General features: G+C 38.0%; 2 protein-coding genes across 2 annotated transcripts; both read left to right on the top strand.

The window, feature by feature from the left end:
• The first annotated feature begins 4,117 nt into the window (after nucleotides 1–4,117).
• On the top strand, nucleotides 4,118–6,688 carry LOC121853557 (actin, muscle-like). Its single transcript, XM_042347771.1, has 2 exons — nucleotides 4,118–4,134; nucleotides 5,303–6,688. Exon 2 carries the CDS (start codon nucleotides 5,321–5,323, stop codon nucleotides 6,449–6,451), a length of 1,131 nt encoding a protein of 376 aa, XP_042203705.1. The 5' UTR covers nucleotides 4,118–4,134; nucleotides 5,303–5,320; the 3' UTR covers nucleotides 6,452–6,688.
• Nucleotides 6,689–9,104: 2,416 nt separating this feature from the next.
• LOC121853556 (actin, muscle-like) lies at nucleotides 9,105–12,996 on the top strand. Its single transcript, XM_042347770.1, has 2 exons — nucleotides 9,105–9,204; nucleotides 11,724–12,996. The coding sequence occupies exon 2, from the start codon at nucleotides 11,742–11,744 to the stop codon at nucleotides 12,870–12,872; it is 1,131 nt and encodes a 376-aa protein (XP_042203704.1). The 5' UTR covers nucleotides 9,105–9,204; nucleotides 11,724–11,741; the 3' UTR covers nucleotides 12,873–12,996.
• Nucleotides 12,997–15,039: the final 2,043 nt, after the last annotated feature.

The following is a 15,039-nucleotide window of genomic DNA, read 5'->3' as shown; positions in this document are numbered from 1 at the left end:
TGCATATAGATTCCAATTCTCAATAGAACAATTGTCGTAGGATGATGAACAAAATCTGAATCCCTAAGATCAATAAGCTAGATCAAGAGTAACACAAATAAAGAAGTTAGAAACGAAGACACAAATTAACAGCAATAATATTATTAATTTTGAGGCAAATGAAAACAGATAATTATAGAAATGATACATTGATGAACGAGAGAAGTGGTTAAGGAGGGGTGCCATTATTATTATTTGTCGCATTATAAAATTATTTTATACTGGGTGCACCTATTCTGGTTAACCGCACTACTTAAAGCAAACCTGGACAACCATGGGTAATCCAGCTAGTAAGATATCCAGTATATAGCTAAAAAAGTTGTAGTCCAAAAGAAACAGACGTTATCATACTCTATTGGTTTATCATGGAGATCAGTATCGCAATTCATTTCCTTCGCGGTGGGAGAGTTACAATTTTAATCACGTGATTTAGAGAAGACAAAAAGAACCGACTTGCACCCTTTACATATAATAGAACTTGACGAGTAGGATAACATTTTTCTTTGACACGTGTAGAAAAAAAAAGTCACCTATTGAATCATTATCATAATGAACTTTACAATGATACTACACATGGCAAATTAAATACTCTGAGAATCCACAAACATGATAGAAAGGAACGAAGCACTACCACCATATAGGTAAGTAGGACATTACCGTACAACTGAGAACGTAAAGATATAGAGAATAGCCCCAACAACGATATGGGTTTTACCGGATCGAAAAAAGAAAAGAAAAGACAGATTATAGAGATAGAAACAATTACTGTAGAGACACACGCAGATAGAGACCAAATAACTATAAAGGTCTGAGAGAAAGTGGACCAAAATGAGAGATAATAACGGGTTATATAATGAGTGAGTGAGTGTGTGAGTGAGTGAGCAAGTGAGTGAGTGAGTGAGTGAGTGTGTGAGTGAGTAAGTAAGTAAGTGAGTGAGTGAGTACCAGTCTTGATCGGTAAAAGTAGATAAAGAGAGTCTAAGAAAACCACAACACGACACGACTTTATAACTAGATGGAAACACAGAGAGGATATAGTGGTAGGTGCAGCAGACACTCGAGTTTAGTAGCGAATGAACGGTGTTTATTCTGGGAGGAGGAATTAAAAGGAAAAGAACCAAAAAAAAAAAATGGATTAGAGTCATGGGAGAATTATAAAACGAAGTGAAGAAAGGGCAAAAATTATGACACAGGTTGGAGTAAGGGCAAGAATTATGACACAGGTTGGAGTAAGGGCAAAAATTATGACACAGGTTGGAGTAAGGGCAAGAATTATGACACAGGTTGGAGTAAGGGCAAAAATTATGACACAGGTTGGAGTAAGGGCAAGAATTATGACACAGGTTGGAGTAAGGACAAGAATTATGACACAGGTTGGAGTAAGGGCAAGAATTATGACACAGGTTGGAGTAAGGGCAAGAATTATGACACAGGTTGGAGTAAGGGCAAAAATTATGACACAAACTGGAGTAAGGGCAAGAATTATGACACAGACTGGACTAAGGGCAAGAATTAGGAAACAGATTAGAGAAAGGATAAAAATTAGAAGGCGAATTTGAGTAACAGTAATAATTCTGAAATAAATTAGAGTAGCAAGAATTAGGAAAGTAAAAAAAAATAAGGCAAAATGTAAAAAATAAATTGGAATAATAGTAAGAATTAAGAGTAAATTAAAGTGATGACGATATTTAGGAAGATTTATGGAATGGCTTGAATCGAATAGTAGAAGATTATCGTAAGTCAATGAAGTAAGGGAAAATCTTCGAGGAATAAGAATTAACGAAAGAATCTTTGATATAAAGGATGTAAACGAGTCAGGATGGTTGATATACTGGAGTGTGGAGTGTGTGAGAGTCTGGCAGGTTGACGACGTTCTTGATAAGGGGGGGAACTTTAAGGTTGATTTACTCCACCAACGTGAATACTGTATAAGGTGACACCATAAACACGTGCACATGTGACAGGAACCAAAACGAAGGAGACTCTGAACTCACTTGTAACTTAACATCCAATGAAAAATAATAATAGATTTAAATAATATCTGAAATGCATATGACATAAGCTATACCGGTGCTCCCTTTCCCTTCTCCTCTCTCTCCTAATTTAGTGGGGAACATCACCTGGCGTTCATAACAAAGTTTTTTCCCCCCAAACACAAAATTCACGCACATCGCACATATCATGACGTCAATGCATCACTGTACGTCTTTAGACCATCTGTGTAACAAGATTAGTCGGGATGTGAGGTCGGAAACGAAGATATGAAAAGGAAGGAGGAAAACGACAAGCAAGAAGCACAGAGATTGAAATAGATCTTCCAAGGGGAACATCCGAAACATCCGAAGCTAAAGTTAACTCAAGAGCGAGAGTTTCCTCATTGAGTCCTGCGAAAGGTTCCTAGTCTGCTCTCCTCGTTCCTCTGCCAGTCAACAGATAATAACAAAACGACTCTAACTTTATACTCCCGTGAATATTTTAAGACTTCTATATAGTTGCTAACACTGCTAAATATAGATCTTGTATATAGATTAAAGATTATATTCATACTAAGAAGTCCTAAACCTGATTATGATTCTATTGTAGGTGTTAAAGATATAGAAGTTTCCTCAGTAGTTGAAAGATTAATTATATAGTGTTATCAAATAATAGGAATTAATAATATCAATCTTAATAATGGTAAGTAGAAAGCGGACAAAATCTAGATGGAAAGAGTAATGAACTTTAAGTATATTGGCAACGAGGGTGATGGAAACAGGTACATGGTCAGGTTAGGTTAGGTTAAGTTAGATAGAATAAGGTTAAAGTAATTTAGAAGTAAGCTGGGGCCTAATCATCAGGTGAACTGTATCAATGACTAATATTTTGGAAAGAACCACCTGGTGACGTCATTATTAACATCCAGGTGAGTTATCGTGGTGTTGTTACCTGTGTGTGTGTGTGTGTGTGTGTGTGTGTGTGTGTGTGTGTGTGTGTGTACAAATATAATAAGAAACTATGGTATCCCAGATGTTCTCTAAAACACAATCAACATCTCTACCCAAAAATTACAGAACAAATCCTTCACGTAATTTACACAACACTGAGCTAACGTCACACTGATTATCTCCGTCGATGAATGAGTCACAGGACCAAATGAGGTTATGAAGGTGAGACGAAGATAGAACATAAACTACACTGATCACTATATTACAACAGCCAACATTACCATCACCGAACACCAGCTGGCAGATCATAATGTTTAAAAAAAAAAAACTACTGCTAGAATCTGCCTAATACACAGCCAGATATAACCGTATGCTCTTGGTGTCAGAAACTGGTGAATGAACGAACGTATATGAAAATGAACGCAGAAAGAATTGGTAAATTAATAAAACCGTCTGTATGTAAGATTAATTAAGATTATGTGGGTTTTAAGTATAGTCATGCTGTGTAAGTACCTATAGGTTAAGTCGCCATCTGTGTGGTATTGTGGCAACATGGTAATTACTGTATTTGTACCTGATACCTAAGTACCTGTTTACCGTATATCTGTTCATATCGAAAGAAAGTCATTATTATTCTAAAACTCTCATATGATGGTAAGTCTTAACTGTACTTAATACCCGAATCAAAAATAACCCCCGAGGAATGACTCCACCAAGTGAGGCATAACACTGTGCTATAGCGGTACACATAAAATAAAATGTGAATCACTATAAAAGTTAAATGACGTAGGACAGGTAAAAGCTTTACTCTGTGGTTATTAAACATATATTCCTCAGCATCAGAATTGTCTAAAACTAAATTAATAAAAACTAATTCACTAATATAGGTACACGTGACCTATAAACACAGTTATAGATATAGCTTCTAGATTTAGTCTCTCCGAATGATATTACAAATTTAAGTAGCGATTTACCGTATGGCAAAAGCTGCTATCATACCAGAATAGAGGAGGCACTGTCTTACCATCCACCCAAAACAACTGTAACTAAAAAATGACAGTTAGTAAGCGGGAGTATGGGATGGTATATAAATGCATCCAAGCACATACACCTCTCAGTGTACTTCAGGCTCAGGATACGTTGAGGACAGTGTACGTGGATTTCTCTGGTGGTAACTTATGTTCAACTTTTCAGACATTGATGTTTGGAAGTACAGAACACTTCTCTGGGACGATGAAACGCCTCCATTAAGGAATAAGTGTTTTTTTTTTTAATGTTTTGAAGGAAAAATCTTAGTGTAATGTTTTAAAATGTTTCTACCTATTACAGATATTAATGTCAATACACGAGTGAATTTCTGTTTGGAATCAACTGCGATTCTGTTTTTTTTTTTTATGGAGTGTGTCTTCTTTGTATACGTTAAATGTTTTTATTTACTCGAAAAAAAGAGATACTGTAATTTGAGGATATACGATTTCATTACGAGTTATATATGAATGTAATTTTAAATCATACATCACTTTGCTGAACCAGAGCCTTCAAAGTATTATGAGAATAGAGGATAAAATTAAACTTCTATTTTTCGTTTCTACTACCTACCTGGCGATGAAGTCGTGCTGGTAGAGTTGCCAAACCTGGCTTCTCATACTGTATATGGTTACTGAGCCCAGGTGCAAATCCTCCTGGCATCACCTTGAGTAGGTGTGATCCTTCTAAACTTAGACCTGGCAGACTCGTCACTGGGTATTACTGTAATGTTATTATGCTGTTAAAAATAACTCTGTACTCAGTAATGAGCCACTTGAGGTAAAGGTTTCACCTGACCGTGTGATCTGCTGAATATTCAATCGACATTACTAGTACGTCCAAGGTGTTAACTAGCCACGTGGACCTGACGTTACATGTACACAAAAGTTGGGACAGGTTATATATATATCTCTACTCTTCCCTAGATATATGCGAGGCTATTTTTTTTACTAATTATGGAAGAAACCGGATATTAATCAGAGACACTACAGTATTTTCTCAATGGGGATTCCAACGCCCGACCAACGGACTGCCAGCCCTGTGCCACAATGTCTCCGTCATCAGACTCAGTATATGAAATCTGTATACATGAACGCTAAAAAATCAAAAGCATCAATTAGCATAGCATGATCTGAAGTTAACATAAGAGACAAACCTTCAAGACGTGGTACAGTACTTTGAAATTTCAAAATCTATGAAGTGGGAAACTGTAGCGAAATCACAATTTATTACTTTATTAAGGAAACATATTCAAATAATCCAAATCTAATCTCTCTAACATAACCCTTATCATAACCTCTATATAATTCCAGATCTAGCACCACTCCATCATGTGTGACGAAGACGTGAGTCCCCTGGTTGTGGACAATGGCTCCGGCATGGTCAAGGCTGGCTTCGCCGGCGACGACGCTCCCCGCGCCGTATTCCCCTCCATCGTCGGCCGTCCTCGTCACCAGGGTGTGATGGTCGGTATGGGTCAGAAGGACGCCTACGTCGGTGACGAGGCCCAGAGCAAGAGAGGTATCCTGACTCTCAAGTACCCCATCGAGCACGGCATCATCACCAACTGGGACGACATGGAGAAGATCTGGCATCACTCCTTCTACAACGAACTGCGTGTTGCCCCTGAGGAGTCCCCTGTCCTCCTCACTGAGGCTCCCCTCAACCCCAAGGCTAACCGTGAGAAGATGACCCAGATCATGTTCGAGACCTTCAACACCCCAGCCATGTACGTGGCCATCCAGGCCGTGCTGTCCCTGTACGCCTCTGGTCGTACCACTGGTATCGTGCTCGATACTGGTGACGGTGTCACCCACACCGTCCCCATCTACGAAGGTTATTGTCTCCCCCACGCTATCCTTCGTCTTGACCTGGCTGGCCGTGACTTGACTTCCTACCTTACAAAGATCATGACTGAGCGTGGTTATTCCTTCACCACCACGGCTGAGCGAGAAATCGTTCGTGACATCAAGGAGAAACTTTGTTATGTTGCTCTCGACTTCGAGAACGAGATGAGTGTTGCTGCTGCCTCTTCTTCCGTAGAGAAGTCCTACGAGCTTCCCGACGGTCAGGTCATCACCATCGGCAACGAACGTTTCCGTTGCCCCGAGGCTCTCTTCCAGCCTTCCTTCCTGGGTATGGAATCTGTTGGTATCCACGAGACCGTCTACAACTCCATCATGAGGTGCGACATTGATATCAGGAAGGACCTGTTCGCGAACACTGTCACTTCTGGAGGTACCACCATGTACCCTGGTATTGCTGACCGCATGCAGAAGGAAATCACTGCTCTGGCTCCCTCCACCATTAAGATCAAGATCATTGCTCCTCCCGAGCGTAAGTACTCCGTCTGGATCGGTGGCTCCATCCTGGCCTCTCTGTCCACCTTCCAGTCCATGTGGATCACCAAGGAGGAGTTCGACGAGTCCGGCCCCGGCATTGTCCACCGCAAGTGCTTCTAAGAACCACGACGTTATTCCGTTGATTAGATGTTGTTATAACATTTCAGTCGTGAATACATTGTAAAAATATGTGGTTAGTCGCATATTTGAGGTTCAAGGCTATATTGAACATCCTATGTATGTATTTCTGTTCCTATCTAGGTTACCACACAAACACCCAATTTATTGATACTGTATACCTAACTATATGTACCTGTACGTGTAATGATCTTTCTGAATAAAGTTTCTCAATCTGAATATAATTATTTCAGGCTATTGTTCGTACTTAGTGTAGTTAAGTTAAATAAGAAGAAGACTTGTGAACAGCGCGGCGTTTAGTGAGGCACACTTTAAGACGAAGATGAAAATAATTACCTTGAAATAAAAGTTCCATATGTTTTTGTTAACTTTTTTGCTAAGACAGGTGTATATGAGGAAAGAGATGGACAGAGAGAAGAGGAGATACAGATTTGCTAAACGTGGGACAACACAGAAATGAACAGACATCTTTTACTAATGAAAACTAAATTGAATCGCATGTTATAGTATTTCTATGCTACCCTGGCCCGTAAGCCACGCCCCTCGTCTTTAGGTACAAATAGCTGATTGGCTCCCCTGAGCGTTTTACCTCCCCCCGGACTGCGCATATATAAGTGCGTATTTATATCACCTTTTATGATATATATTAAAAATTTTATAGCATCCTCTCTGAAGTGCTAATGCCTTGAAATCATTTCCTTTTTGATAGTCCAGATATTTAACATTATTTTAGATAATAACAGGTCTGCTTACCAATTGTGTACACATTTGTATTTGAAATTTCCATGACCTAATTGGTTATTAGTATAGAAGAGGACCGGGCTTTCGGGCCAGTTTTTGTGTGGAATGGGTCTAGGTTGTATGTTTATTAGCCAACAATGATCTGTTATTTCTGAAAAAAAAAAGTGTTTCTACCGACATATTGACTAGAATTTTGTCATCATCTGAATACGACACGATATAATTCCTTGATTACTTGTAGGTTAAAACTCTCAGTATTTTTTTATCTATATGTATCAAGTGCCTTTGCTGCTCTCCTACTTTCATTATTGGGGAAGACAAGAAGTACAAAAATCTCAAGAAGACAAGGAGAATGCTGCGAGGTACGTGTAGATAGCGACAGGAAAGTGCTAAAACGAAAAAATCAACAACTTAGTATCATTCCGCATACTCCTTTCACACACTCATTTCGTAAATAAATCATACAAAGTGAATCATTAATTGCGTTAACACCGATACATGAAAAAGATTGTGTTCAGCTCCTCAGTTTTACCTTATAAGCTATATAGATCAGCTGTGGTTTATTTTTTTGACCTCTAAACACCCATGAGTGAAAAAAAATCATAATAGTAATAGTCATAATAGTAGTAATGTTATTCACATCTAGGAAACGTCCCGTGTACATTATAAACTACCCAATTCAACGTTGAAGTCGTTTAATAATAATAATAATAATAATAATAATAATAATAATAATAATAATAATAATAATAATAATAATAATAATAATAATAATAATAATAATAATAATAATAAATCAGAATATACAGCACACATGTATCCATAAGGTCCTATATGTTTTCTTAAAGACCATGTAAATCAGGGCATAATTGCGTCATGAAACAGAATCTATCATAAAAAAAAACCGAACGTTACCAAAATTAAAGTTGGGTTCCGTTAATAATAAACAATCATTTTCAGACTGAATCTAAATACATGATCGTCCCTTTATGCAAATCAGATCAAAATTTCGACTGAAGAAAATTTATTACATTACAAATACTGCTGAATCAATATTTGCCTCACAGCGAATGACATACTGAGCCTCCACCAGCAGACCTCGAGCGGTTAGTCACAGAGCCGAGGGTAGAAGTATCATCAAGAGCCATTTAGTGCTAGACCAACAGGCACATACGATTGCAATAAAGTACTATGCCGTCTTATTGATGGCATCCTTGGCCTTATACGATAAAATTAATCACTGCTAACGAGACTCATAAATGTGCTATGTGGTGTTAATTATATGTTCACAGTCCCATGTTAACTATAGTAAAGTTCATTACCAACTCGTAGATACCTTGTGTATTCACTCCTTGTTCACTCCTTGCCCATATTAGGACTCCCAAGGATCATACCATTGGACTTTATCTTAAAATAATTGTTCACACAGACAGACAGACAGACAGACAGACAGGCAGGCAGGCAGGCACACACACAGAAAGCGAAAGTATCAAGTCCTAACCCACCCCCAGAGTACATAATTCAAGGACGGCCTTAAACAAAAATAACCTTCTGACACAAGAAGGCATCACAAAGACCTGTCAGCTGTGTCAACTCTTATGGTGAACTTGTGTGGGTGAAATAGAGACTCATTTGTTGCCAGTAACTTAATCGCAGTGCATTTTATTATATTCATCTCTTGAAAAAAAGTGAGATTTACAGTACATTAAATTTACTCGAAACTAAATCATTTGGTAAGAATAGGTCATGATACTTTTCTATTAAGATAAGTGCCATTAAGTTAACCAGACTGAAATAGTTGCCAACTCTCACCACAGAATAAAGCACACTTTCCTCAACAACAAACCTAAAGCAACTGTAAATGAAAAAAATATACACACTCCTGCAGATTTGTTGCGGTGGTTTAGTAAGCAGGAGTATATGGACGGTATATAAGTTGCCTCACATACACCCGGCCCCTAGTGTACTTCACTCCCAGGATACCTCTAGGCAGTGTACGTATCTCCCTGTCCTAGCTAGTGTGGTGAACGTCTGTGGATATTAGTCGGTTTTGAAATGAGATAAATTCTCTAAATTACTCAAAACATCTGATATACGACACGTCCTTAGCGAGTGTACAGCTTCTAAGGTTGAAGATGGAACTGCAGCTTGGAGTTAATATAAATTTGGACTTGAAACATTATTACGAAAATTTTAAATTTCTTGTATTTTTTAGTGCCACTACTACAGGCCCGAGTCAAATTGCTTATCCTTATCGTTGGTTTACTAACTTTAGTCCTTCCTTCAGTTCCCTCGACATAGGAGTGCTCACCTTCAACACTTTCAGTTTTTCATGAAATATTATGAAATCTGACGTAGGCATTTTGGATTAAAAGTAAGATTTGCATATTGTGATGTAGGACGTATGGAAAGATTGTTTTAAACGTTTATCATCTTTAGAACTCATCCATGTCTGTCTGACACTTGGACGCGGGTCACCCCATTTGTAAACTCGTCTCTGCTAAAATTTTCTGCGAAAGAATCTGAAATTGGTGTAAACATTTTGAAAGGATTAGTTGATCTATATATTGTTAAAGGGGTATTTTCAGATGATTGTTGAAATTTTACCGTTTGCAAACTTAGTTGTGACCTATACGTTTTACAGTTATCTAGTCAGTGTTGAATTTATTTGGCATCTTTCTGTTTTATTCACAGAAGAAAAAAATAATTGCGCCTACCAACATAAAGAATAATATATGTCTTACATATTGCATTTCTTCGTGCAACTGTTTGGAAAAAAAAGGAAGTTGCTCTTTGAAAATACAGATACAATCTATAGGCCAACAATTTCATTATACATAGTAATATGATCCAGACAAGAGAGCTCAGGCCTGATCCTGTGAGTCATAATACATTCATGGTAATAAGTTTGGTCCACGAATCATTGTACTAAGTAAGTCTGAAACAACGCTCCTTCGTCTTGCTCCTCACTGGTCATAGTCACCTGCCTTATTACAACACTAACCGTAACAGCACACAAAAAAAGGTTCCACCATATTAATTTTACTCTGGCAGCAACGGCAGACAGACACACTCGTAAATCAGATCACGCGGAGGACAACATAGTGCGTTTCTCTTTAGTGAGCTGAGGCTCTGTCCTGACATTTAGTTTTCGTAAATTTAAGAACTTTCGGAGTGTTGACTTAGCACTGAGTTGTATTTGTGGCTTTTTCGTCAACTTGGAATGATTCTAATTGTTTCACTAATGCGGATCTTTATATAATTATAAGACATGCATATTACTGATCAAGTGCCAATAGATACTTGCTTTTATGTTTATATCATTCAGTAGACAACTAAAGTATTATGTCTCACTCAGTAAACAAGTAAAGTATTATTATGTCTCACTCAGTAGACAAGTAAAGTATTATTATGTCTCACTCAGTAAACAAGTAAAGTATTATTATGTCTCACTCAGTAGACAAGTAAAGTATTATGTCTCACTCAGTAAACAAGTAAAGTATTATGTCTCACTCAGTAGACAAGTAAAGTATTATTATGTCTCACTCAGTAAACAAGTAAAGTATTATGTCTCACTCAATAGACAAGTAAAGTATTATTATGTCTCAAGTAGACAACTAAAGTATTATGTCTCACTCAGTAGACATTAGTAAAGTATTATTATGTCTCCTCAGTAGACAAGTAAAGTATTATTATGTCTCTTCAGTAGACAACTAAAATATTCTCCTCAGTGTACAACTTAAGTATTGTCTCACTCAGTAGACAAGTAAAGTATTATTATGTCTCACTCAATAGACAAGTAAAGTATTATGGCTCACTCAGTTGACAAGTAAAGTATTATGTCTCACTCAGTAGACAAGTAAAGTATTATTATGTCTCACTCAGTAGACAAGTAAAGCATTATTATGTCTCACAAGTTAAATTAATTAACACAATCGTACGTACTGAACATATATTTGACCAGTTATTACCTTCACACAAAGACCCAATCGAGTACATTGTTAGAAATTTATTAATAAATCACTAAATTCGATAAACTATTAAATATTATACATTTATATATTTGTGTCTCCTACTGTATACATCCTTGAATAGTTTATTATATTTTTAATGTTATTGTGTGTAGCGGGAAGGTTATTTTATTTAAAAGGAATACTAGAATTTAGGAGAACAAATCGTAGAGTTATTTGAAGCAGGATACCGAGGGGGATTATTTGCCAGTTATTTGAATAATATTCGAAAACAGTTATTCATGACAGCTTGGTTACTAGATTACTTTAAACATAGTACATTATTATATATTTACGTGATTTTTATTTTATTATCAAAGAAACAAAGATATTCATCTATAATAAGTCACCTGAAACAGTCATTAAACCGTCAAGTGAAATCGTCAGTATATGTAACTTTCGCAGTCGTAATAAAACAGACACTATAGCAAGATTGAAACTACGTAAAGTTGACCAAATACTTTTCGAGGCTGTTCTAATATGTGTATATGTTTTCTTTCCAGACCTAACACCACTCCACCATGTGTGACGACGACGTGAGTCCCCTGGTTGTGGACAATGGCTCCGGCATGGTCAAGGCTGGCTTCGCCGGCGACGACGCTCCCCGCGCTGTATTCCCCTCCATCGTCGGCCGCCCTCGTCATCAGGGTGTGATGGTCGGTATGGGTCAGAAGGACGCCTACGTTGGTGACGAGGCCCAGAGCAAGAGAGGTATCCTGACTCTCAAGTACCCCATCGAGCACGGCATCATCACCAACTGGGACGACATGGAGAAGATCTGGCATCACTCCTTCTACAACGAACTGCGTATTGCCCCTGAGGAGTCCCCCGTCCTCCTCACTGAGGCTCCCCTCAACCCCAAGGCCAACCGCGAGAAGATGACCCAGATCATGTTCGAGACCTTTGCTACACCTGCCATGTACGTGGCCATCCAGGCCGTGCTGTCCCTGTACGCCTCTGGTCGTACCACTGGTATCGTGCTCGATACCGGTGACGGTGTCACCCACACCGTCCCCATCTACGAAGGTTATTGTCTCCCCCACGCTATCCTTCGTCTTGACCTGGCTGGCCGTGACTTGACTGCTTACCTTACAAAGATCATGACTGAGCGTGGTTACTCCTTCACCACCACGGCTGAGCGAGAAATCGTTCGTGACATCAAGGAGAAGCTTTGCTATGTCGCCCTCGACTTCGAGAATGAGATGAACATTGCTGCTGCTTCAGCATCCCTTGAGAAGTCCTACGAGCTTCCCGACGGTCAGGTCATCACCATCGGCAATGAACGTTTCCGTTGCCCAGAGTCTCTGTTCCAGCCTTCCTTCCTGGGTATGGAATCTGTTGGTATCCACGAGACCGTCTACAACTCCATTATGAGGTGCGACATTGATATCAGGAAGGACCTGTTCGCCAACAACGTTCTTTCTGGTGGTACCACCATGTACCCTGGTATTGCTGACCGAATGCAGAAGGAAATCACTGCTCTGGCTCCCCCAACCATCAAGATCAAGATCATTGCTCCTCCCGAGCGTAAGTACTCCGTATGGATCGGTGGCTCCATCCTGGCCTCTCTGTCCACCTTCCAGACCATGTGGATCACCAAGGAGGAGTACGACGAATCCGGCCCCGGCATTGTCCACCGCAAGTGCTTCTAAGAAGTATTGCAATACTCTAAATTTATTGTTATTTGTTAACGTTTTGATCGAAATGTATTACATTTATTGTATGCTAATGCACATAATTATACCATCGATAAAAATAAAAATTACTTCATTCTAATGAAGTGGTTATTTCTGTTGGAGGTACAAGTAGATTTAGGTAAAGTAGTGTATGGAAAATTGGAAAGCCCATATAATGTAAGATGTTTATATAGGAATGTTGAGGACAGATACAGCCAAGACAGTCATATATTGTTAGGGGGATAAGTATGTATCATCCCTAACAGCAAAATCTACCAGAGTCACTTACTGAACCTAACACACAGAGGATGATGATATAACTATGATGTTGGTCTCGTCAGTAGTGTTGGGAAGCCTTGGTAAGTAGACAGCAGTCGTGACTAAAATAAATTCACTGTGGTATTTTCACGGTGTATATAGTAAAAAATATTATGTATGAGAAAAAAAAAATCCCTGTCCAGAATGTGAGATATCTGCCTCCTTGCCTCTAATGACTTCAATATCTGTAGAAGAGAAAGAACATGAAGGCAATCAACCAAACCCACGTCGAGCTTCGCCAGAATAAACTCTAAACATAATGATCAAAAACTTAATAAAAAGAAAACAAAAACAATCAAATCAAAGTCTTTCCTGAAATCACTACAGAATTTAAACGAATGGAGATCACTTTAAGGCAGAAACTAATATTTTGTTAGAATCTCATTAAATGCAGCATATAATCACCCTGATTTTTTACTCAATAAATTATAGAAAAAAGCTGATTCCTGTGCTTTATGTACCGTTAAAATTGTGACCTTGACAACCAACTTGTATAACCAATTCAATACTGTGATGGAAATTCATAAGGGTAACAGACTTCAGCCATCGATGTGAGGCGATGATAAAGTCTAGTGATGGACAAACAAACACTCGAGCCTTCAACACAGAAAAGTCATTTACACATCAGATGATCATTCACTTCCAGTAACATGAGTCCTTGTTCAGGGCCAATATATATATCACACATAATTACCTTTAATCGACGATCATTTACTCAACTTTTTGTTCAGGGACTTGATAAGTTTCTAAGACATATACGGAATTTAATGAAAAATAAATGAATATATGGAAGAAAAAATATATAAGGAAAATGGTGGCAGAATCAAAATATGAGACGCTAACTGTACCAGGTGGAAGTGTGGCTGACAGTACATATGTAAAAAAAATATATAACCCGAAGAGAAAAATAAGCAAAGTAGGTTAGGCATAAAGTGATAATAGGCAGGATATCATAATAGGATTAAAAGTGGTCAAATAAGATCATTAATTGGTTCCCACGAGACAGTAAAAGACAACTATCACAAACAACCTGACTATTGTGTTAAAAAAGGGTCAAGGCAGATGATAGCGGAGTGATTAAATGCGCACGTCATTATCACCAGTTATACACATACTCCACTGGTTCTATGATAGCCATTTACTACACTTCCAGTAATTCCATCACTCCATCTTCATTTCGGTCTTCTCAACTATTATTACCACTACATTATTCATTTTATCAATCTTTACTTCTCATTATTCAATCATTCCACACAACCTAAGGAAACCCTATTCACCTCTCAGTTTCATCTATTCTTCATTTACATATTTTTTTAAGTTTTTTTTTTTCTTTGCATCTCATTTACTCTATATATTGTATTCAGGAAAATCACTTTGTACACGCTCATCCAAGCTTATTTCTCAACGCTTATTATTTTTCCCTCCTAGTCCAACAGTGCAATATCATCTGAAAACAGCAGCTGACTCACCTCCTACTTACATCACATAGTTAAATATATATGTACTAAACTTACTTCTCTGTTACTGTTGCTTTTATGAATTTTAGTACCCCATTCCCTGTTCCCCATTCCCCGTTTTCCGTTCCCCGTTCATGAAGATTTTGAAGAACCATGATGATAGTAGTTACTTTCCCTGGAAGGTATTTCACATTTTTCTTCCTCACTTTAAAGACTCTGAACGACATTTAATAATTTTCCAGACTTCCCAGATATTCTAAATTCTACTTATTTTGTTATTTTGTCAACGTCATCGTATACTTTTTTCCTGATTAATAAAAACTACATATAATCTTCCTTTTCCTTTTTTTCACCTATTCTCCATAACG

Source organism: Homarus americanus, unplaced genomic scaffold (assembly GCF_018991925.1).
Source record: "Homarus americanus isolate GMGI-L3 unplaced genomic scaffold, GMGI_Hamer_2.0 scaffold4896, whole genome shotgun sequence".
Lineage (NCBI taxonomy): Eukaryota > Metazoa > Arthropoda > Malacostraca > Decapoda > Nephropidae > Homarus > Homarus americanus.
Note: the sequence above shows the minus strand (reverse complement) of the source record. Positions and strands in the feature narration are given on the sequence as shown.

What these genes read in the sequence shown, in the direction of transcription:
- LOC121853557 (XM_042347771.1), top strand. Translation starts at nt 5,321, where the DNA reads ATGTGTGACGAAGACGTGAGTCCCCTGGTTGTGGACAATGGCTCCGGC.
- LOC121853556 (XM_042347770.1), top strand. Translation starts at nt 11,742, where the DNA reads ATGTGTGACGACGACGTGAGTCCCCTGGTTGTGGACAATGGCTCCGGC.